Source organism: Echinops telfairi, unplaced genomic scaffold, assembly GCF_000313985.2.
Source record: "Echinops telfairi isolate 266 unplaced genomic scaffold, ASM31398v2 ScPeMD7_7465;HRSCAF=8503, whole genome shotgun sequence".
NCBI lineage: Eukaryota > Metazoa > Chordata > Mammalia > Afrosoricida > Tenrecidae > Echinops > Echinops telfairi.
Window position 1 is genome coordinate 1,614,542 of NW_022111365.1, and position 24,733 is coordinate 1,639,274.

General features: G+C 44.3%; 1 protein-coding gene across 2 annotated transcripts in view; it reads left to right on the forward strand.

Annotated features, from left to right (window-relative positions):
* The window catches only part of ETS1 (ETS proto-oncogene 1, transcription factor), a 156,956-nt gene extending 132,229 nt beyond the window's left edge, over nucleotides 1-24,727 (forward strand). For both annotated transcript variants that reach the window (XM_045283655.1, XM_004714171.2), the window contains 3 exons: nucleotides 1,120-1,380; nucleotides 20,268-20,386; nucleotides 21,429-24,727. In XM_045283655.1, the coding sequence (XP_045139590.1) occupies nucleotides 1,120-1,380; nucleotides 20,268-20,386; nucleotides 21,429-21,644 (596 nt within the window). In that variant the 3' untranslated portion in view covers nucleotides 21,645-24,727. The remainder of the gene's footprint in view (nucleotides 1-1,119; nucleotides 1,381-20,267; nucleotides 20,387-21,428) is intronic.
* The last annotated feature ends 6 nt before the right edge of the window (nucleotides 24,728-24,733 follow it).

Consider the following 24,733-nt stretch of genomic DNA (forward strand, 5'->3'; position numbering starts at 1 on the left):
TTGATTTTGCTGTAGATATTGCTGCATAAACTTGGTCGCTTCGTTTGGTCTTTTGATTTGTGATGAATCTGAGTGGCCATCTAGGTTTCATGGTTTAACTTCGGTGGCCTGAGAGCTATCTAAAAGTAGAACGTGGAAAACATTCCTGTGAACCTTTCTGCTCTGCTCTTAGATGCATTTGTTTTCCTCCAGGATTTTGTATTAGCCTCCTTTTTAATGGGTAGTTTTGCCAGTGGAAATTTCTCCAGGAGTTATTGTGTAATCATAGCAGCTGTTTATAACCAGGTTTGGGAAATTAATGAACTTGCGTGATACTGTGGTCAGCTAAGCATGCCTTAAAGCAACTCAGAGTAAAGGGTTTCTGACATTGCTGTGGACATTAACCCTTGAATCAGTTCTTTTGTTTATCGTCTAACCTTTTCAAAAGAAATGTCAAGTACATCATTGTACTTGGACAGGATAAAGCATAAAGATTTCTGTTTAGAAGAGTGGGAGTACTACTTTATCTCCTGGGAAACACGTCTCATAACTTCATTCTCTAGTTGAGAAGGCTTAGAAGCAGGGCATGTGTCTCATTTTACAATAGTATTTGGGAAAAATGCTTAAAAACAAAATCACACTGCAGTTCCAAGGTCAAGGCAGGTCAATCTTCTCTAGACTAATGGAATTTTTTTCTTATGACTAAAACATTTTGCCCAGTTGGGCCTTTTGTAATCATCTCATTAGCTTGACACTGCTCTGATTTCTACAACTATTCATAACACACTAGTTAGAAGTTTTATATTAACATGTTGCTTCTCAGCCTTTAAATGTCTGACTTTAGGATTCTTGAGGTCCCGAGCATTGTTATCTATCCGCCTCTGACCGATGTAAACAGCATTCAAATCCAAATCTCTGAAGTCAGAGCCATAAAACTGAGCACCTAGTGACACAAGGCAGCCATACTCCCAGAGCAAATCCACAGCCTTGAAACTTCCATTCCTACTGAGCCTTTCCCTCCTTTCATCCCTGCTGTGGATTTGATTAGCAATCTGTTGTCAGATAAGAGGGTTTTTACAGCTGTTGTTTTTCCCAATCCCTCCTCCCCTGCCCTCTGCCTACCTCCTCCTTTACCTCCAGGTAAACTCGGGGGCCAGGACTCTTTTGAGAGCATAGAGAGCTACGATAGTTGTGACCACCTCACCCAGTCCTGGAGCAGCCAGTCATCTTTCAACAGCCTGCAGCGTGTTCCCTCCTATGACAGCTTCGACTCAGAGGACTATCCAGCTGCCCTGCCCAACCACAAGCCCAAGGGCACCTTCAAGGACTATGTGCGTGACCGTGCTGACCTCAACAAGGACAAGCCTGTCATTCCTGCTGCTGCTCTGGCTGGCTACACAGGTAGGCACCCTACCGCTACCTAGGCAGCATTGGTGGGTGTGCATGCTTCTGTGGATGGGGCACTGGAGGGCACTTTGTGCATGTACCCAGGGACTGAGCATCATATTCTTTTTGATGGGGGAAGGTGGGGAGGAGAGGAGACTCAAAGAACGCAGGACAATTTCTTTAGTCATTTTGCTTGTGGATAATCATATTTGGAAGTAGAAGTATTATTCTTCCCCAAGTGGTCATTCCATAGTGGTAGGAAAAACTTAAATTTAAAAATTTTTCCCCATATATGGGGAAGGGCAGCTGTCATGATTTTTGCCCTTGGGAACTTTGTCCAGTGGTCTTGCATCAAGATCACTTTCACGGCTTGTTCTTGAGTGGTCTTCTAGCATACAACAACCTCTCTCAAACAGAAGATGTCCTAGACTCTAGATCCTCCTGTAGTACAAGGCTCACTAACTTAGCTGTTCAAATATCAGAAGTGTCCTGAGCTACTGTAGATGCTGTCTAGATTCATCCTGCCCTACACAGGAAACCATTTTTTCCTCTTTTTTTACCTTACTAATCATGTTTAGATTAAAAACTTCAAAGGATGAAGAGGCCCAAGTTATACTCATGATGCATGAAAAAAGTTCCTAGAGAAAGAAGATATAGGTTAAGAGCTTGGGTTTTGATTCAGAATTTACAAGTAGAGCAAATCAGTTTATTTTCCAAATGAATTATACATATAAGTGCATATTGCCAACATTTGGAAGAATTTTTAAAGTATATCAGAAATATCTACTAAGAATTAATGTGTTGGTTGTCAGATTCTTTCTGTAAAATTATACTGTCTTCTAAAAAATTAGAAAGTGTGTTGTGAGTGGAGCTCATTTTGAGCTTTGTTTACTCAAATGTGATATGGCCTCTATTCTCTTATATTTCATCCACCTTTGGACTGGTTTCTATTTGTGGACTCTGGGGATTCAGAGCTAACCTGCAAAATCTGTGTTCTATTGAATTGTCTGATCTTAAGAGCATACTAAATCTTTATTCTTGCATTTAGGGGAGCCACATTTTTCACTTGGAGAACCAGCTATCAAATGCTTAAACACGTTATTTTTCATTCAAAGATCAAGGAATGCATCTCATCTGCTGCATTCCACATAGCACCTAGTGCTGTTCATTGCATCAAGGACCCAAGAATTGCACTTAATATGGTTAGGTAGTTACAAAGGTCTATACGGAGTCCCTCCTTTCATAGAATGACAGGTTTCTAGGTCAGGAAAAGGCCGGAAGGTTGCCTATGCTATTACATTGACCTTGTGCCACTGTCTTTGGTTGAGTTTCTCTAGTAGGTGGTTGTGCACTACTTTTCGAGGAAGGCCTTTCCTTTAAAGAATCTGTGGACAACAGAATACTGTAAAATGTACCCATGCTCATGAATGCTATCTGGAATGGGAAAAGCATATTGAGTCTCCCAGACTATTCAGAGTGGTGGCCTTCTAGATACGTGAAGAAGTAGACTTTACTGGTCTGTATTGATGAAGGAGGGGAAGGTGCTGCTTTATTGGGAAGAGAACGGAAAGATGATGGAGCTCTGAAATGACTCTGGACGTGGGAGGTCCTTGGCTGGTGAGCTCTGAATGATAACGCTCCTGTTGCTTCTATGGTTTCAGTGAACAACGGCTCTGTCACTTCTGGTCAGAAAGCTTTGATTTAATTTCTCTTTGAAAAAATATATTCTATTTGAAAGAAATATTTTTAATAATTTTATTAGGGGCTCATACAACTCTTTTTTAAAAAATCATTTTATTAGGGGTTCATACAACTCTTATCACAATCCATACATACATCAATTGTGTAAAGTGCATTTGTACATTCATTGCCCTCATCATTCTCAAAACATTTCCTCTCCACTTAAGCCCCTGGCATTAGGTCCTCATTTTTCCCCTCCCTCCCCGCTCCCCCCTCCCTCATGAGCCCTTGATAATTTATAAATTATTATTTTGTCATATCTTGCCCTGTCTGACGTCTCCCTTCACCCACTTTTCGGTTGTCTGTCCCCCAGGGAGGAGGTCACATATAGTTCCTTGTAATCGGTTCCCTCTTTCCTACCCACTCTCCCTCTACCCTCCCAGTATCGCCACTCACACCACTGGGCCTGTAGGGATCATCTGCCCTGGATTCCCTGTATTTCCAGTTCCTATCTGTACCAGTGTACATCCTCTGGTCTAGCCTGACTTGCAAGGTAGAATTCGTGTCATGATAGTGGGAGCGGGGAGGAAACATTTAGGAACTAGAGGAAAGTTGTATTTTTCATCTTTGCTACATCACACCCTGATAGTGGGACAGGAGGAAAATCAAGGGAAATAGAGGAAAGAGCTGGGAGGCAAAGGGCATTTATGGAGGTCTAGATAAAGACATGTACATATGCAAATATATTTATATGAGGATGGGGAAATAGATCCATGTGCCTATGTTTGTAGGTTTAGTATTAAGGTAGCAGAAGGACATTGGGCCTCCACTCAAGTACTCCCTCAATGCCAGAATACTTTCTTCTATTAAATTGGTATTCTATGATGCTCACCTTCCCAACACAACTGCTGAAGACAAAGCGAGTGAATAAGCAAATGTGGTGAAGAAAGCTGATGGTGCCGGCTATCAAAAGATATTGCATCTGGGGTCTTAAAATCTTGAAGGTAAATAAGCAGCCATCTAGCTCAAAAGCAACAAAGCCCACATGGAAGAAGCACACCAGCCTATGCAACCACGAGGTGTCGACGGGATAGGTATATAAGGCATCATCAGAACAAAAAATCTTACCATAGTGAATGATGGGGGGAGTGCGTAGTGGAGACCCAAAGCTCATTAGTAGGCCACTGGAGATCCCCTTGCAGAGGGGTCTCGGGGAGGAGACGAGCCAGTCAGGGTGTGATATATTCCATTTTTCATCCCTAACACAATTGTCGCTACCACCAACCATCGATATTAACAACATTCTAATGGCCATGTTTGTGAGTTTCTCCTGCATCTAGGCACGGGACAGTTTAAGATAATTAAGTTAAATGAACTGACTTTAAGTCCTAAAGTATGAGTTCAAAGAAATTTATGAAGTTTTGTCAACTCTCATGGGTGAAATTCTGATAAGAATCCGTGGGTACCATAAGAAAAGTCTTTGTAGAAATGTCTGAAGCCTGGTCTTCGCCTCGAATAGAAACTCCTCGGTCATCTTCATTGTGCTCTTCACTGGCTTTTCTAAACAGGAGCAGTAACGAATAGCCTGCAGAGCTAATGGTTTGCAAGAGTGCCTGAAAGGGTGTGACTAGGGTGGTCATAGTTCATGACAAAGATACTCCATGACTGCACGCCTCCTTAATAGAATGCACCCGTTTCTTAGAGCTCTTTGTCAGGAAGGTGGAAAGGGATGGGTGGCAGATGCTGAGCTCTGGGAGTGAGTGTGTTGTACAGTACACATTAGGGACGTGAACCGGCATCCAGAGAACCGACACTAAATGGCTGCTGACGAAGCTTTTTACACTCCAGAGGCAGAGCTGAGCAAACAGGAACCTCACATAGACCCTTTAAGCACATACCTACGAATGTCTAGAGTTGCTATGAGTCGGCATCAAGTTGATGGCAGTGAGTCTGGTTTCGTTGAAGTTCAGGAATATCTGGAGTAATGAGTGTGCTATCATCCTTTTTAGATAGATTGCTTAGTAGGTGCTCTTTTTTACTTCTTTCTTTTTATGCCAAGGAGTAAATTCTATCTCGTGGCAACCCTCTGTCTCATAGAGTTTTCAATGACTGCAATCCTACAGAAGTAGATCTGCCTTTCTTTTGGGGCATCACTTGATAGGTTCATTTTGCCAGCTCTTTGTTTAGCAGCCTAGTATAAATTGTTTGGACCATCCAGGAACTTATTTGTACTCCAAACATGGGAAAAGGGAATAAAACATTCAGAGAGTTGAAGAAAAGAGAGGTTAGCTATCGATTAAAGAGCTTCAAGACCGGCATAGTCATTTGAATTAAAGAAACCTTTTTTTTAAAGCCTATTACCATGTTTCTTCTTCTTTGTAATGAAGGATTTTATTTTTTCATACGATCTCAAGAGGCAATGAGAATGATAACCCGAAAACAGAGTCCTCTCTGCTCCCTCCAGCTCTATAACAAAGCCACTGTATGGTTTTAGGCAAATTTACCTTGTGCTCATTCTACTTTTCGTGAAGTAGACTTGTTCATCCTTATCTCAGTGGGAGGAGAGCTGCGAAAATGTAAGGGAACTAAATCTGCTAATTAAACAAATGCATGCTAGACAGTATGGAGACAGAGGTGAAAGACTAGCAATGACAAATAATTTGGCAAATGTTTGTAAGCACAAAGCAAGTACAGATACGTGCTGGTTGCTGGACGTGTGTGAAAGTTTATTGTCTTGTTGAATTCAGTATATTGGAACTATCCTTAGGAATAGTTGAAATATTGGATATTGGAAATATCCTTGAAGTGGATTCCTGGTCCAGATGAAGGTCATTTTTGTTAGGTGTGTGAAGGGCAGCCTAACTGTTGTTGACTTTAGTGTTCTGCACAATGCCTGGTGGGCATGAGCCAGCAGCACCGGCTAATCCGTCATAGAGGTTCCCTGAATCTTGTACCTCATTGTGGCCCCTTTTCATATTCAGATGCAGTCCTGGGCCATGGGAAAGAGGATGCAACATAGCGTCTCAGCGCCGTCACTACCTGAGGAACAGGCAGTGACTGCAGAGCCTAAAGTTGATCTCGGTTTTATGCTGATATGTTAAGACGAGTTAAAGTTTAGAAAAAGCTGCTTGGAAAGTAAAAATCTTTAAACAAGTGTTAGCAATACTTTTTTTTTTAATTGCTCATAAAAGTCACACCTATATTCTAACTCAAGTTCTGCCCACCTTTTCAGTCTGTTGTTCCCTTAAAATCAGATTGCTTTAGGGCACATGTGGCCACATGGAAGGTGCACCAGTACTTTACCTTTGCGTCATTGCTACTTGGCATGAACAAAGACTGTGTGCTTGGATTCTGCGAGTGGAACAGATATGCCATCTTTTTTAGACATTCCACTAGGAGCCCAGGAGTTTGTCCTTATTACCTTCCAAGGTTTGCTTTTTTATTTCTTCATATGATGTCTGAGTTACTGCACGCTAAGTGTGGAAATCAGTTAGAAACTGAATTTTCACGTTCTCTTGCACAGTTGCATTCTTCCTTCATAGATAAGAAAATTGCATCAACCTTCTCTGGGCTCCCATGGCAACTTGTTAAATTAGGTCAAGATGTGGGGGTAGATAACATGGCTTGAAAGCCTGCCTGTGAGCTGAGTTAAGAATACATCAAATGCAATACTAGCTTCCGCCAAAATGTACCTTCTTACCTTACTGTGAACTGCTTACGGTTATCAAACTGATACAATCAGAAAGCTCTCTTTTCACTTGTTTGAAGATACATTATGAAGGCCTCTTAATTTACAAAATGAAGTCTGAGAAGAGTGCCTCCATGCTTTTTCTATATTTTAGAGACCTAAGGAGAATATTTTCTAGATACTTGAAAAATATGGCATCCCTGGTTTGTCTTTTTCCATTGTAGTAGACATAGACTAATATACCAATTCATCAAATTGTATTATTCCTTTCTCTCTTGTTCCCCTAAGCCCATTTTATAGATGATGGAATCGAGGCGCGCGCACACACACACACACACACACACACACACACACAATTACTCATACAAGGCATAAGCAATTGAAGTTGCCAGAGAAGGTAGCTCCTGAATTGAAAGTCCTAAGTGCCAGCTGTCTCACCTGGTCACAAATCCTTTCGCCACTTGACGGAATGAAAATGCTCATTGGTTATTTGTTGCCTCTACTGAATGATAAGGGTCCTTGTTGCCCACTTATCTCTAATTAACACTTTACATGTGTGGGTGAGGGGTGTGTGGAAGGGGGAGAGCTCTGGCTTCAGTCCTGAGTTATTGATCTGTAAATTAACTTTACAAATTCCAGATTGCCAAACAGACCCACAGGTAGAGTCCAAATGCTATTACTTCTTCAGCTCTTGTTGCCCGGGTCTAGTGGTAAATATTAACAATTGGTTAGTGTCGCTTTTCTTGCTTTCTTTCTTTCATTTTTTCTTCTCGTGTCTCTTTTCTTAGGGGCTCTGCAAAAAGGCTACATCCTAGCCATTCATTAACTTTAACAAAATTATATTTTACCTTGTGGTACACATTTATAAATAGACAGTTCCTCGTTCACTGAGAGCTAAATTTGGGACTATCTGAAATTCAATTTCCAGATTTTTGTATGAGACTTCTCAAAAAACGACATGAGTCTCGGAGAAAAGGGAATCTCTCCTGTGCACTTCTGACCTACACTGCCCATTTGTTCCAACCCAACGCCCTTCCACAGCCTCTCAGTTGCTTCAAGCCTGGAACAGATCCTTTCTCTCCATGTCATAGATGGCACTAGCGAGTTCAAATCCTGCAGTAAGGAAGTCCCTGGGCCAGGCAGAGTCGTGCAATTCTGGCTTCTAGTATTAGGCTTCTAGTTTTAGGGTTCTGTAACTCAATGCTATTGCTAAAACATGTTTTGGAAAACAAGCAACTTTTCTATAAAAGGAAGTGTTTCAAAGTGCTCCAATTCAGAATGAAACCAGAGACTTGTCAGCATTACCTGAAATCACAGTTTTTAAAGGGGAAGCTGGATTGCAACACCATCACAGTGTGCAAACAACTGCTAAACGAACAATAGGTCTAATCCTAAATTAGTGGTGAAGAAAGGGGCGGCCAAAGCAGGTGAGTAATGCTCTGTCAATTGGTGCATGCAATTTAAAAAATTCTAAATCCAGATTTGTATGTTATTAAAAAATACTTTTATTGTTTTGACTACTATTGAGTGGGGCCCAGACTCACTGGTGACCCATGGGTAGCTGAAGGAAATGTTGCCTGGTCCTGCACTGTCCCCATGATTGGTTGCAGATTCGGCGGTTGAAATATTTTGAATGTTCATTGGCTGATAGGGTTACTTCAGAGCTTTTAAATTTGGAGAGATTTAGGTTTGGCCAAGATCCAGAATATAAACGTCCATGACCTCCATGTAAATGCTATTGATAAGAGTATGAGACCGTTTCCAGGACGATGGAAAAGAATCCACATGTTGACAAGAACATCAGTCTCAGAAGTCTGGGGCCCGTTCTGCACAGTTGCCACCTTTCATAGGGAGGCCCAGAGAAATGACATGGGTGGACTGAGATTTTTGACTGGGCAAAGCCAGGATGGTTACCCACATTATATATGGATACCCCATTGTCTCTTCCTGGATGGAGAGGACGAGAGATTTGGGAAATAAGAAAGGCTGCTATCCTAGTTATCCAGTGCTGCTATAACAGAACTACCACAAGTGGCTGGCGGTCACAAATGCGCATGAATTTTCAAGTAGTTTAGGAGGCCAGACTTCCCAATTTCAGAGTGTTAATTCTGTGGAAAGGCTTTCTCTCCTTGGGAAAAGCCTTTGTCTTTTCTGAGCTTCTGCCCTGGGGCAATTGTATCTAGCCAGCTGTCTAAGGAGCCCTAGGGCTATAGGATGTTATTTGTTGGGTTGCTAACCACCAAGTCGGCCAGTGGAGCACTGCCCCACTGCTCCGAGGCAGAAAAGTGAGCCACCCACACCGCAGGGCCGTTCCACTCTGTCCGTGAGGGTCCCTGGGAGTCAGAATTGACTCGCAGTGAGCTTGGTTTGAGTTTGGTGCATCCATCTTACCCTGTGTGCTTCGTTAGTTTGTTTCCTCTTTTCTATCTTAGAAAGATCGACTTAAAACACATCCTACACTAATCCCAGGTCCTGAACCTACCAACTACAATCCATTCCCAAATGGATGATAACCACAGATGGATATGTTAGGGTTTACAACGCAGATCTTTGAGTGACATAATTCAATCTAGCAACAGCCTACCATCATGTCTTCACGTTCCTGCTCCGAGGCCCTGTGACTCACAGGGCAGGCAGCCAGGCAGATCCCTCAGGCACAATGGAACCTTCCTTCCACAGGAGCACCTGGGCAGCAGGGAGGGACGCTCTGTCCTGTTTGGTAGTCCACGGCAGGGAGTGACTGGAACAGACTTGGAGTCTCGGTGGAGTGACTCGTTAACATGTCCGTTAGTCACCAATGGGAAATACTGCCGAACAATGGCGAGGGAAATTCTCAGAACTGTTTGAAACTGTGCCTGTACAGTTTGTGTTCCCTGCACGTCATTTCCAGTGCCCCTGCCTTCTAATGCATTCGCTTTGTGACAGCTTTTCTTAATCATCTGTCACCCAGAGAAAATGGCTGGATAGTGGGAAGATTCAACTGTTAATTTCCTTTAGAAAGTGTTCTTTTAGAAGTGTGTCAAGCAGAGGGCCTCTGTTCCCACCGGTTGCCTTTGAAAGCAGCAGCTGGCTGAGCCATCTCCGTGTTTTGACCCAGATATGGTAATAGCTTGCAAGCTGCCTTTGGGGCAGATGAGGCTTATTTATACTCTAAATATATCTCTACCTCTGGTTCTGTTTACTGATATTTGAGGCCTGGTTGGTGCCTGGACTTTGGAGAACAAGGAGGGGTCCCAGGTTAACCCCTGCTTTCCAAGCACAGTCCCCATTCCTGTGTTAGAGGAGGAGCACATTTTTTGGTCACTGTTTCTTTAACGAAATCACATGGAGACGGATGGTATTGGGTGGTGACTCTTTTGGAATTCCACTTGGTCTCCAGTTCGGAACTCCACCTTTTTGGCCTTTGAAGTAAAATGTTTCCACTGAACAGAATTCAGCAGGGGTGTTGCTGAGGCATCTGTACAAATCCTCTTTCCATTTAAACAATGGCCTTGGAAAGTCCCCACAGCTTGTGTTGGGTAGGGCCAGAATGTCCCAGCTATTCCTGCTGTGGCCATTTAGCATGGTGATTCTCTGGATGGCATTCCCAGCCTATGGAGAATGCAAGTGCCCGTTCCATGTAGGCGTTTGAGAGAAGTCACACTTGTCCTTGCCCTCCCATGTGACTTTGTAGACTGGCGGTTTTACCAGCCCCTGACCTGGCACTTGTTGTGACCTTCACCTTTTAAATCCAGGTTAAAACACACAAAGGGATGGTCACAATGGGGTGTGCCATCGGTTATGTTTCGTGTTGAGGTGCAAAGCATAAGCTAGGGAGCTTGCCAGCCCAAGTGTGCTCTGGTTCTTCAATTTACCAGCTGTGGCATCTCTCTTCTTCAGTTTTCTCATCCGAAAAATGAAAATTCCCTTAGGGTGTTATGGGGAATCAATGAATCAGTTTATGGAAAGCTGCCAGAATAGTGTTAAGCACATACTAAGTACTCTATCTATAAGTTCCAGCTATTACTATTGCTTCCTAGTGTGCTCCAAACGTTTGGGTCTTCACAATATAATTCAACGTTTCTTGGGGTTAGGGAACAATGCATTTTCGTTAGAGAATTCTAATCGCTGCTGGCAGTGTCATGGGTATAGCAGATATTTAATATGAAGTCAACTCACTGCAGCTAGTCAGCTCAACCCACATGTATGAAGCTCCTACTGTATGGTAGGTTCTTTCATATATATTATTTTCTTTCAACCATCTGCAACAGCAGCACAAGGAAGCTGCTGCTATTTTACAAATAAGAGAATTGAGGTTAGAAAGGGTCAGAGATTCTAGCCCAAGTCATAAAACAAACAGCAAAGAAGATCCTTTGAACGCTTTACACAATGCCAGGTAGCTAATGAAAAAAAAAAATCACTGATAAAATACATAGTGCTTTAGTTTGGGGATGCTGAGAAACAGTCAAGACAAGATTAGATTTGTAGTTCAAGTGAAGCATTTCTTCGGGGGAAAAAGACACGGAGGAAGAGAAGTTAGGAAGAGTCTTGGTCCAGGAAGCAGGTCTGACTCTGTTAAAGGAGAGCTTGAAGGATCATGCTTTCAGTAGGTAGGGCCTTCCGCTCCAGCTCAGTTCCAAGTCAGTTCTCGCCAGGCTGATGGGAGTACTGCATCCCACAGAATGGGCCTGTAGGCCCTACCGTGCCCAGCCATTGAGTAGGAACAGCTCCAGGAAGCCTTTCCTTGATATGCTTGTGGGGGTCCGTTAGGTACACTCCTAGCAGCAGGGCACATCATTACACTTCCTGACTGCTACAGGTAGTTTGGTGGCCACATTAGATTCAAATGAAAATCTGGCTGCCCTATTGGCCAACCCAGCTTTACCACCTGACAATTGTACTGTAGGACTCAAGACGACACGTCTCTATGATCTTTGGGCTCATTGTCATGACCCTAATTGTTGACCCTAATGAACCCATTTGCTCTTTCTATGTCTGATTCATTTCTCCCCGAGAGAGGTGGAGAGTGAAAGCTCTCCCGGGGTGACTGAATGTGAAAGTTTAAACCCCTGAAACTAGGATGGAACTTGGTTTGCCAGGGACATGCTCATAGGCCTCAATTTTGAATGTTTGACATTCAAAGCCAAGGTTGGGATGGTGTCTCATAGAAGCCTCTCAAGGGTAGTTGTCCTGTGACTGTCCATGCTGGTGTTAATATTGTAATATTAATATTCTACTCAATCTGGATATAATGCCTTAAATTGTGGTATTCAGAAATGGTTGCTGGATAAACGCCTGAGAAATTTAATGTTCAAATGATTGCCCGGTATCTAGTTCCCTTCTCTAAGAATAGTAATTTCTTTCACCCTTGATAGGCTGGGGGAAACTTTATGTTGAATAAGATACAGAAATTGCATTGAGAATCCTACTGAGAGAAGGTGCAAGTTTCAGACTTCTGAAGTTGTGTTCTCAGTCCCAATTCAGGGAACACCTCTCTCTTCTTGTTACCTGCATACCTAGGAACGCACTTTTTTTAAGCCATTTCATGAGTTGGAAAAAGCATTGCTTTGCTTTATAACACAGGTCTTCCTCTCTACTGCCAAATCCAAATCTCACCCATCTTTGGTGACTTCGTAAAAGAAGCAGGTACCTCGAAAACATCAGGAGGAAAAGCTATAAAGAAAACCCACTTCCTGATTCGAGCTAGCTCTCTCGCTGTCCAAGTTTCCGTCTTGAGTGTTAAGTTTAATGAGCTTAAGAAAAATTATTTGAGGGGTTAGAGGGAAGAGGGGTGACATTCGAATATGTGCTGCCTCTTTAAGAGAGGAACCGGCTCCTTTCTCTTGCAGCCACCCCCACACATGTGTACTTGAACGCACGCAGGTGTGAGGAGCTGGAGCAGAAACAAGTGGTTTTCTTCCATACATTGAAATTGTTTAACTGTCTTGTTCTAGACCCAAGACAAACTTGCCAAGTGAGTCTCACTTGCACCTGTCCCACATGGGGCAGCGTAGCTGGTCATGAGCCAGAGAAGCAAGCTTGCTGTCGGACCTGTCAAGCACTGATGGTTGATTAAGGCTATCTATTCTGCCTTTAGTTGATGGAGATAAGTAGGATCCATGTCTTGAAGCCTGGCCGTTTGTGAGGCACACTGCTGAACTGGCTAGGTCAGTCCATCGTGAACGGTGGGGGGAGGTTTCATGAGGAGCAAGAATGATTCACAAAGAAGATCGCTTTGCGGGCAATGGGGGGAAGGGACCGAAGTTGGTCTGTGATCAAGATTTTCCCAAACCATAAGTGTCTGCATTATATTCTCTCACTTGCAAGGTCATGGCATCTGTTGTAGCACTTTTTTCAGAGCAAAGATTTCAGAGTGAGCCTACCTATGAAAAATCTTGAATGGTTTTTTCATTTGTTATTTTCTAAAATTTGCATTGATATATTTGAACTTTTTTGTTTTAATACCCAATAGTCCTTTCAAAATCACAATAGGTAAGACCAAGTACCCTCTGGAAAAATAAGTTCATCTATACTTTTACTATCTTTTTTTCCCCCTTTGTCAATATCCTTTGAGAATCCTATTTCTAAAATATATATGTTTTATTATTTCATCCCACTGTTCTGCTCTGTGGTTTCCTTTTAAGTCCGCATTTTCTTCATAGTATGGGAACTGAATTCCCATCTCTCTCAAGTACGGAGGAGCCGTGTGCTGATTACCTGGTGCTGCTATCACAGAAATACCACACGTGGGGACCTTTCAGAAACAGAAGTTTCGCTCCTCACCATGTAGAAGGCTAGAAGTCTAAATTCAGGCTCCATGGGAAGGCTTCCTCGCTCTGCTAGTTCTGGAGGAAGGATCTGAGTTTCTGCTCCTGGGCAAAATTCATGTGGTTTCACAGCAGTCTACTCCATTTCTTCTTCCTGCCTTCATGCTATGCTTTCCTGTCTCAGAAGAGATGGGCTTCAGTCACACCTTACACGGTCCTGCCTCGTGACCGTAACAAAGCCAGCCCTTTCCTAAATGTGCTTAGCACTGTGTGGGACCAGGGGCACAATTCCGTCCATCACAAGCAGTGACTAGTCCCTCCATGAGGAATAGGAAAACAAAAGGCCCAGGTGATGACAGGAGTTCCAGACGCTTGTCAGTGAGGCAGGGAAGCGAGCCCAACCAAGTCTGCGATTCGGACGTCTCCAGTGTGGGCTTCCCCAGGAGCATGTATTTCAGTTTTCTAGGGTCGTATCATCTCATCCTTTACTTTGTGACATGTTTTCCTCCTCCTCCTCCTTATTCGTCATTCAGATGCTGCCTGCTTTTTTTTTTGGTCTAACATATCTGAGACATTCACTTGTTAGTCAAAAGATGGTTTTAACTGACTTGAGATTTGTTTTTGAGCTGGTTGTCCATCTTAGATACTGGCATCTCAGCATTGTTTAAAAAATGCAGGCTCATGAAGTTCATGCCCATCATGATTTTCATCAAAGGTACGTTAAGCAACTCTTAGAATGTTCTTTGTTTTTATGAGTTGAATTATTATAGCTTCCTAATCGCAGCCACTTCCCTTGAGTTACTGGTCATTGCTAAAGCAGCACGCTTATCCAACGTACCAACTGTGCACAAATTCATAAACCAAGGCATTGGTATAGATTGCACCATATATGGCACATGTTAGAGATGAGTTGGGACAGGGACAAGGGAAAATAAAGGATACAAGTCAAGTACAGAAGATAGGACCGACAGTGTACAAAGCCAAGCCAAAATATGAAACAGTCCCTACCCTACCTTTTTTCAAATCTTCCCAGTTTTTTGGTTGTCAAATGCACTGAGCATATCATCTCTTGAATTATCCTTCAAGCAGAAGACTTTATGTAACTGCCAGAGGACCAAAAAAGTCAGGATGTTTTCTGCTTACTGTGTCATTAGATTTCATAAGGACTTCGTAGAAATAGGGTGCTATTAGATTCCTTTGTGGATGATAGGTTAAAAGAAGGCGTTGATAGAAAGGAGATGATGCTTAGACCCAGTGGTCTCATGCCCCATCCTCAGAGGTGGGTACAGCTTTAGTATATGAGATGAAGATACGCTTGTGAACAGATGGGTTCTTTCTGGATTTGAATGTTCTGTTTTTGTCATTATCGTTTGGCTGTGGGTAGAGACACCTGGCTGGAAGGGAGGGGCTTGCCAGGCCCATTCCTCCCTTTTAGGGCCACCTGCCACATGTGTACTATGAGAGCAGAGTTGGCCCTGCTGCAAGGGTGACCAACCATGAGAGTTTCATAGGTTAAAATAAAACATGGTGCCCTGCCCACACGGAGGTATTTGATTTTTGTTTTACAGCAGAGCTCAAGAGATTAGCTTCTCAAAGTAGCAAACTAACCCACAAAGGACAGCAAGGTGTGGTCACTTTTATTTGGGGAAACAAGTTGCTGAAACGTAGCTTCAGAGTCACCCAGTCGTTTGGCTCCAAATATAATGGAATGGAGAGAAGCAGGTTGGGGAAGCTTTTCAAATCCATATATGGTTCTTCACGGAGGATTGTTTCAGTAAAGCAATCCAGTACACTTTTATTGAATACCTGCCAAAGACCTGGCAGGCGTCATACCCGGTCCTGAGACTATAAGGATCAATAATAGCTCTTTAAGAACTGGTCGTCGGAGTCACCAAATATTAAAGAGTTGGTGTGGGGCCCTCTTGTCGGTTTTGGGATAAGACCGCGAAAAAGCAAAACAACGTGCAGGCACATATTCTAGAGATGAGACAGGCATATCCGTCTGAGAGCCAACCACCACTGAAGCCGAGTAGAGATTGCCTAGGAAAGTCGTACCCTGGGCTGACTTCCACGTTACGTGGACATTTGCTCATATATGTTAGCCTCTTGCTCGGGCACAGGTGACAGAGTGAGAACTTGTGGTTGAAATGGAAAGGAGGAAGAAGCAGGAGGAAAAGCTGAAGTCCAACCCCAAACCAACCCCGCTCACTAACAGTGAGGAAGGAGGCCATTGCCGGTGGCCTGCACGATCCAAACCTAGAAAAGGAGAACTATGACGGCACACAGGTAGACAGAAAGGGATGGTCATCAGGAGCAGCTTACTGAATTTATGCCATCTCGCAGTGCTGTAGATTTCTTTCAGTTACTTCGTACGCCTCAGGGAAAAGCCGTTGCTCGGTTTATTTGGATTAGGGGCAACACCGTGTGTGTCAGAGTAGAAAGGTGCTTCTTAAGGTTTTCAGTGGTTGGATTTTTAAGAATAGATCACTCGGCCTTTCTTCCAAGGTGCAAACTCTAACCTCCAACTTTTTGGTCAGTGACTGAGCTCCTTTGTCATTTGGACTGCACAGGGAGAGAGGGTCAAGAAAGCAGGGACTTTTCATCACGGCCCCTCGTCAAGAGACAGGTGGGTTTCCTGGTCCTAGGCCAGAAGAAGGGACTTAAGACATGATCAGAATGAGTAGTTGCTTTGCCATTTTGAAAAAAATGAGATTTCAGTATTAGATTTGAAGGTACCTCAAAGGCCCCCATGTCCTCAGCAGGATTTACTCTGCTTACCTCTCAGCCTTCCAGGAACCCACGTGATATTTCTTTTGAAGCTGTGTTGTATTCCTCAAGGCAGTACCCTCAGTTTTGTACGCTTTCTGCACAGAAGAAAGCATTAGGGAGTAAAATCTCCTTGACACTTGGGGCTGTGAGGGTAGGGGGGGAGTCTGCAGGAAGCAGACTGCTGGGGGTGGGGAAGCATTCAGAGAGCCCGAGTGTGAGTGTGTAGTGTCTTCCCTCCTACCCATCTTTGAAGAGAGCCTTCTTTCTAACAGGGTCTCCTCTGTTGCTGCAGCTCTGACCTCCTGCTGGAGAAGCATAGTTTCTCAATGATGCCACGGGATTCCTGATGTATGACCCTCTGGGGCGGCATGGTAAAGGACGCTGTTGAGTGTCCGGGGGTCCCAGACAGGGACACCATTGTGAGCCACATTTAGCATGTGAGCTCTCCTTTCCATGACTGGCACTATTCTTAGTACCCTCCCCTGCTCCCTCGGACAAAGGTCACTGAGACCACAGTCTAGTGAGTGGATCTGTGATGCTGGGCCGGCGTCGGGGAGTGCAGGAGACTGGAGGCAGAGTCTTTACAATTTTAGGGTATTCTGGAGCAAGGCCAGGGATGTGGCCCTGGGGCTCTGGGCAGGCCTGCCCGGAGCAAGGACTGCATGGCCGTCTCTGGGAGCGTTTGTAACGGGTTGCTGGCCTCACTCGTTCAGCCGCTCTGGGGCGTAAGAACGTCTGATGGCCTGTTTACGTGCAGCCATGGGTCTCCAAGTGCTCCCAGTTTTCCTTCCCAGACCTGAAGTAAGGATAATCCCTACACAAACAGGCTCCCACGTTTGACCAACCCATTAGCGCAGCCAGAGAGGAGCCCACCCAGAGCCAGCATTCCTGCCCTGGCCCAGCCTGGTGGGCTGGTAGAGTAACCCTGTGTCCTTCCTCTTTGTGTAGCAAGGGCCGTTTAGGAATCAGTGATAGCATGGTAGAGAGGACCCTCTGGTAGGAGTCATAGACTTCCCTACTTTGATGGAACAATGAGGGCTTTCTGCGTAATGAGCCAGGCCGCCAGCACACCCAGAGGAGATACTGAACAGCCAGCTGCCCTGGGTGGGCTGAGGGGATTCCTTCTTTGCAGGAACTGGGGGAGGGAGGCTTAAACTGACAGTCCCACATTATTTTGCCTCCTTTGGTAAAGTTATCCAGAGATGTCTCACCCCCGTTCAAGTTTACATGCTTTCTTTTTAAGCATCTGATTTTCCCAGTCTCTCCTCCCTCTTCCCCTGGAACGCAGAGAAAAAGAGTAGGGAGCACCGCACCTTGGGCCTGAGCATCAGGTTTCTGTAATAAATATTTTTATGGTCTTTCTAAACAAAGGGAAACTTACAATGAAAAAATAAAAGGCCATAGACAAGCCCATTGACCCCAGTCTATGTCCATCGCCCAGCCAAATACAAACATATACATAGAAAGGGCTGGAGCAGCCACATGAAGCCCTCGACCCTGGCGTGCTGATTCAGAATGGATATGGGCAGGAAAAACACCAGGAATCGTTCTGCAGTTTCTTCTTCTCCAACCTAGTGCCAGTGACATAAATTCAGGTTTCTTCTCCACTTGCGACTACCAAGTCTGAATGGCAGGAAACTAGGGTGCAGCCATTTGAGCCTTCCTCTCCAGGAACCGGAAGCCCTAAGGTGGCACATAGAATTAACTGTGAAAGGCTGATGGTTCAAAACTTGGAAGAGAGACCTAGAAATATGCTGCTCAGAGGTCACAGATGTGGAAGTCCCCTGGATTACATGTATGCTTGCTGACACACATGGGGCTGCCATGCATCCCAGTGGATTTGACAGCAACTGGTTTGGTTTGACTTGATTTTGGGGGGTCGCCAGGAATGGGAGATGGAAGGACACCCCTCCTTCCACTCCTTTCCTCGGTTGGTATAATTGGGCCCTCTGAGCCAAAGAGATTTTAAGGTAAATAATACGAGAGAAGTCCTAAGTTAAATTGCTTGAGAGAGGAAACTAATGAAGTAGCATAATCTAACGACTGCCACAAGGGGAAATGCTCAAATGACCTGGAAGACCACTGTGGAAGTGAGTCTGAGATCAGGGCGCCGCAGCACAATCATCAGCAGCGGTGAATCATTTGACAGTCCAGCAAAAAAGTGTGTGGGGGGGCACATTTGTTTTGCTTTGTTGCAAGTCAGGAAACCAGATGAAGTTTTCTGCTGTTTCCACAGCAGAAAGAACACCGTACAGCTTTGGTTATAAATAACCTTCTCCAAAGCACTCACAAGTAGGATTTTATGACAGGGGCTGCTGAGCACTCTGCTCGGTGTTGTGAAGCCCCACTTTCAGGTGCAAGTATTCAGGCCCACAAGACAGATGCAGTGCCCCAAAGTGGCACAGGGCAACCTTGCATCAGGAGGAGCAACCCGAAGACTGGTCCTAACCCTGAGCATCCCCAGAGGAAGATGCTCAGCAATAGCGTCTGCCCTGTGTGAGGACCAGGTGGGCTGGTGTCATCTGTGCCAGGTGTGTAGTAGATGCACAGTAAGCCATAATGCTAGTTGGTATTCTTCTCGGCTGAGCGTCTTAAAGGAAGCTCTCTTTGTTTTCTCTTCAATTGTTTCCTCCTATGACATTCGCGATCTGAAGGCCTACACACTGGACACCACACTGTCGTTTGCCAACTGTGATTTGGAACAAAGTCACATAATTTTCCTGAGGAGGAGACCACTGGGCCTTCCCTACAGTGGATTTTAAAAACAAGTAAACTGACATTTATCAATATACCTTGGTAGACATACAAACTATAACAAGAGACTGATCTTAATAACCTATAAAAGGCATTTCTTTTCTTGATAGAGAATAAACCCAGCACTGTTTGTTTTCTACTTAAATCTCAATTTTCCTTTGGATAGGACAGATTTGAAGCTCAGTCTCGGGCGGAGGATGAAATTTCTCCATCAGAGCAGAGCATCCTGGGCTTCATTCATTTAAACTCCCTTTCCCAGGACCATCCCACTTTGCCCAGATGGTTTCAGATGGTGCCACCTGGCACAGTGTGAATATGTAATGAGAAGCAAGCTAGATTGGACCACTATTTTTCTCTTCATCACCACTTAAAAATTTGTAGACACCACTGGAAGTGATGTGATTTCTAAGTAGAAAGTTATCCTAAAAGAAAACCTGTGTGGCATAAATCCTTGAGCATGGATAAATTGAGTGCTGGAGTATACCAGGCTTCTAGGCCTGAGAGTGTGGTACTATTGATGGCTCATAAAAGAAGTGTGTCTCTGTGTGTGCACTCACGTGCGCGCTCAGGCACATGTATATTTACCTTCGAATATACTTCATCCGTGAAGAGTTTCCAAGACAATCCTCATCTAACCTCTGACCATTTCCTGGTGACAAGTTAATTCCTCAAATAGCAATGATGTTTTCCTTCCTGCGTTGAGTGTTTGCCTGCGAGTGCCTGGGAAGGGGAGGGGGAGGACTGTGCCAGCTGAAAGGACATCCAGCTTCTCCTTTCTTGTGAGGAGATTTGAAGAGAGACTGATGATCCTCCTCCCTTGCAAATCCAGGCCAAGGCTCCCTACCATAAAGACGTGCTTGTCAGCGTTGACTTCTGCTGGGAATTTGTAAAGACAGCCCTTCTTACTTCTTAAGACAAAAATAATGACGTGGTTCTTGAAAGCAAAAAGATGACAGTGCCTGTGGGTTATAATAGGACTAGCTGAGAGAGTAGGCCCAATCTTTCTTTTGCCTCCTCGAGTTTGCTTAGCAGTGCAGTTGGTGCACAGTGTACCCGAACAAGGTACTCTGTAGATTGTCTTAGACTTTTCTGTGGTTCTCCATCTTTTTGAACCCATAGCATCTCCTACAACGGTTATATTATTTGTCCCTGTCCGTTTCCTTGGGCTAGAACTGAACAAGAAAGGGGAGAGAATGTGCTACACAATTAGATTCGTTGCTCGGAGTGCATCTGGTATAATGATTCACACTTGCTTGTGTTTCCAGGCAGTGGACCAATCCAGCTGTGGCAGTTTCTTCTGGAATTACTCACTGATAAATCCTGTCAATCTTTTATCAGCTGGACAGGAGACGGCTGGGAATTCAAGCTTTCTGACCCAGATGAGGTAAGAGGATTGACTGATGATGACTGGGTTGAAGAAAGATGAATGAGAACCTTGGGAAGGGCTTGTGTAGGCCTGGGTGATATTTTCTAGGATTTGCACCCCAGTTTGGCCTCTTGCTACTTGTGTGATCTCACGCAAGGTACATATCTTGTATAAGCCCCGGTGACTCACTAGGAAAACAGAGACAGTAGCTACATTAGCCATTTGCTTTCCAAGATAGAAAGTGTCTTGCATATAGTAGGCTTTTCCTAATTCGGAATTGCCACCTCTTCTCACACCTGGCTCTGAATGCAGACGGTTCAAGCAGCATTGAGAGATTGGTGCCGTGTGTTCATAATTCCTTCTTCCCACAAATGCTTAGTGAGTGGTTGTTTGTGACATGCCCAACATTGAGGATTAAAAACCATGAACAAGAGAGACAGTATCTATATTCTGACAGACATGAGCGATTAGTTGGCTTCAAATTTCCCCAAACTCACTGCCTCCAGGCAATTCTGACTCACGTGACTCCACAGGACAGAGTAGAATGGCCTCTGCAGGCTCCTGAGACTGTAACTCTTGGTGGGGATCGCCAGCCTCATCTTTTCCCTGCGGAGGGGTTGCTGGTTTCAAGCTGCTAAGCTCGTGATTAGCAACCCAGTGCCTAACTCAGGATGCCACCAGGGCTTCTGTTTCACCTCGGTACAGACAGATTGCTTCCTATTGATGAAAGGCAAGTGTGGTCGTAACTCTGATGCAGCTCCCTCACAGTAGAGTTCTTGCTTTCAAAGCAAGACATTTGATGGATAGTATATCGGGGAAAGGTTCCATCAGTTTCCATCAACTTTCCACAATCAGCTTCATCATCACCCCTGCCTGTCCCTTGAAGAACAGAATTCATATAAGACAACTAAGAAAAACGAGAATCTAACAGTTCAACCTCACGAGTCATAATGAATGGGCATATGCAGGTAAATACATAGGATCATTGAGTTTCACTCTATATTTTTTCTCTCCCTCCTTTTTAATTGAACTTACTTCATTCACTTGTTTTTTTTTTCAGGTGGCCAGGAGATGGGGAAAGAGGAAAAACAAGCCTAAGATGAATTATGAGAAACTGAGCCGTGGCCTGCGTTACTATTATGACAAGAACATCATCCACAAGACAGCAGGGAAGCGCTATGTGTACCGCTTTGTGTGTGACCTGCAGAGCCTGCTGGGGTACACACCTGAGGAGCTCCACGCCATGCTGGACGTCAAACCGGATGCTGATGAGTGATGGACGCAGAAGCTAACAGGGACACTTGCTGAGACATTTCAATACAGAACAGCTGCATCTGTTGGACTCTTGGTTTTTAATTGTTAGCCTATTTTTAATTTTCCAGAACTCAGTTTTTTACATTCAGGGTGGGAGCTAAGTGAGCTTTAGCTATAATCAATGTGCATGGTTGGAAAAGAAAAAACCAGGACTTTTGGGGTGGGTGGGACAAAAATCCTGCAGCAAACATTCAGGAGAGAAGGGGTATTATTTTAGAAGCCTAAAGAATCTGGCTTAAGGGATGAGGAGATTAACGTGTCCAATCATTTAAAAAAGTCATCCATGGAAAAAAATGTGTCTTGAGTTATAGACTTGTTAGCAGAAGAAATCGACCCTCCAGGAGTCATGGGAATACAGTTTAGGTCTGGGAGGGGAGACAAGGGAGGTGGAATACAACGTTTTGTTTCAGGAGGATGCGCCAAAAAAAACCCAAAAAACAAACAAGGACTATTTTACCTTTCACTCTACTTTTGAAACAGATGGACTTCCATGGGGGAGGGGCCAAAACAGATCTTTGTGTTTCAAATTTATTTTATTCAATTTTGTGCCAGTATTTTTTTCTTAACAATTGTCTTAAGCTCTAAGGTGGTCTTAGTATTGCAGTATCATGCAAGTTTTGTTTATTTGCCAGCTGAGGATTCTGTCACCGTGAAAGACCAACTGTTTATATAGACCCCATGGGAAAAGCAAAGCACCCTCACTGCGCTCTGGGTGCCCAGTTCAAGTGAGAGCCGTGCACGAGGGAAGAACAGGTGCAGATGGGAGTGTAAGGGAACTGTGCGTCGCACTGTCATCTGCAACTTTAAAAGAAGACTTATCGTCACACCCTTTTACTTTTGGGGTTTTTTTTCTTGCCATTAGTGGATTCTCCGACTTAATGTTGAGCTGAAAAGCATTAAGTCTTTGAACTGAATGTATTTTGCAGCCCTAAGTTCAGACTGCAGGGAATGTAGGAGCACTGTAGAAGTGGTGGGAAGGAAGTCAGGGAGGAAGGCTGACTTGGTACCTTACCGGTTGATACCTGTCATCTCTCTGGCTTGCGGTCAAAGCTGTGTGTGTGCACGGCTTTAGCCCTCAGGTCTGAAGGAATACATCAGAATGCAGGTGGTTCCAACTCACACTCTTCCCCCTGATGTCTTATTTTATCACAGTATCCCACGTTTGTTGCTTCTCCCCTCCCCTCTCCTATTAGTAGAGAGATGCACAGCATTCTGATTGGTGGGTGAAAAAGTAACTGCAGACTGCATATCTGAGTTGAAGAGTTTCTGATAAAGCCATTTAGACTTGCTGGGGTTTGGAAGCAGCAGTGGGAAATAAAAGAGCATGCAAGTACAACACGATTGGATGGTCTTCAGGAGAAGTACAAGGCATTCCTTCGAAGAATTTACAATATTTGAGATTTAGAATGTTAGGGGAGACTGTACGCAGAGTGAGTAATACAGATGATTTTAGGGCTTGGTGCTTTGATCTGTTATCTTGGCACAGGGGAAGTAAAGGGCAATAATGACAGGAGAGGAATGTCGATAAGGCATAGGAAACATAAGAAAAGAGACCTGGGTGAAGAAAATGTCTATCTCATTTGAATATGTTTTAGTACCCTCAAAGTTTAAATACAATCACCTGAGCTCGGCAGCGGGCTGTGAAGACTGACCTGCACTTGAGTCGTGCTGGAGGAAACCAGCATCTAATTAGTAAGAAGTGCCTCATACAGTTAGAATCAAGCCCATCAGATAGCTGCCTGATTGAAGAGCATATTGGAAGAAGGAAGGATTTACCCGTTTCGGTGAAAGAGGTCAAGAAGCATTGAAGAAGGGCTTCTCCGGACTATCCCTGTTTGAGTTTTAGCCAAGACTCTGGAAATACTACCTTTCAGCATTATCTTCAAGAGAGTTCATGGGTTTCCTCCCAGGTTCTCTTGCAGACTCTAAATGATCAAGAACATGGTATGTGATTCCTGAGTGTTCTCATGAATGGACTGGAGAAGTCACATGAAAAGCCAAGGCAGAATTAGCCCAGCTGTCTAGTTTGATCTTTCAGATGCAGGTGCCTTAATAAGCTCTCAAACTATTTTAGGAGCTGCTCAGGGAGTGTTAGGTGGAACTGTATAGACTACATTGTTTTCTCTATAATCATGTGAGCTTTGTTAGGCACTGAGTAAGGTGTGTGGGTGTGTGTATTGCGGTGTGCTTATGCTTGCAGACATTGAAAAGTACAGCTGAATTTCCTAGTTCAATCTTTTCACATTTTAGTATTGGACAAGAGTAGAATCATGGTCAAGGCATAGACTATTGCTTATAGTTTGCAACCAGGCATACAATTACTTTCTCTATACATCAACCTTTAACTCCCTGCTGACCCACCTCCCCTGCCCCCGCCCCCACACCCTTCCATCCCCTTCTTAGGTCTAACCCTTGCAACTCCAGAAAAGCAGAAAAGAGCGAAGAAAGTGCCTCCGAGTGCTCCTGATCCCACTTGTGGTGTCAGCTTCCCTTTGTCTCTGGGTCCACCATTTTCAGTATTTGTAGATAGCGTGTTAGTTAAGCCGCGTTGTTCATCTGGCCAGATGCTCCTCCTTTCCCTTGTCTAAAGGCCAGAAACCACCCCAGGAAGAGTGGTGGGTGGCTTATACACTGGAAATGTAGCAGAACTGTTGCATTTATGCTTTTGCAAAACATGTTAACTTCAGAGGAAGGATGAGCAAGTCTGGCTTCACTGGGTGAAACCCCCGTGGTCCTGGAGATGCCTGGCCCGTGTCGCTTTTGGCTCTGGGGCTCAGAGTCACTTTTGTCCCCATCTCCACTTAGGGGAGGGGCTTCTCATGATAGCCCTGCCTTGTGGCTCTGGGGACTGGAGGTAGCCTTTGGAGATCCGATGGGCTTATCCTCACGTGGGAGATGAACGCTCTGGGTTTTTGAGCATTAACCTGCCTAACCTTCATAGTGAAAAATACACCTCTATTCTAGTCATGCTGTGCATGCCGCTTTCTCTGTTGGGGTCTATATAAATTTGTTGAACTCCTACATACATTCCAAAGACGTTTCAAGGAACAA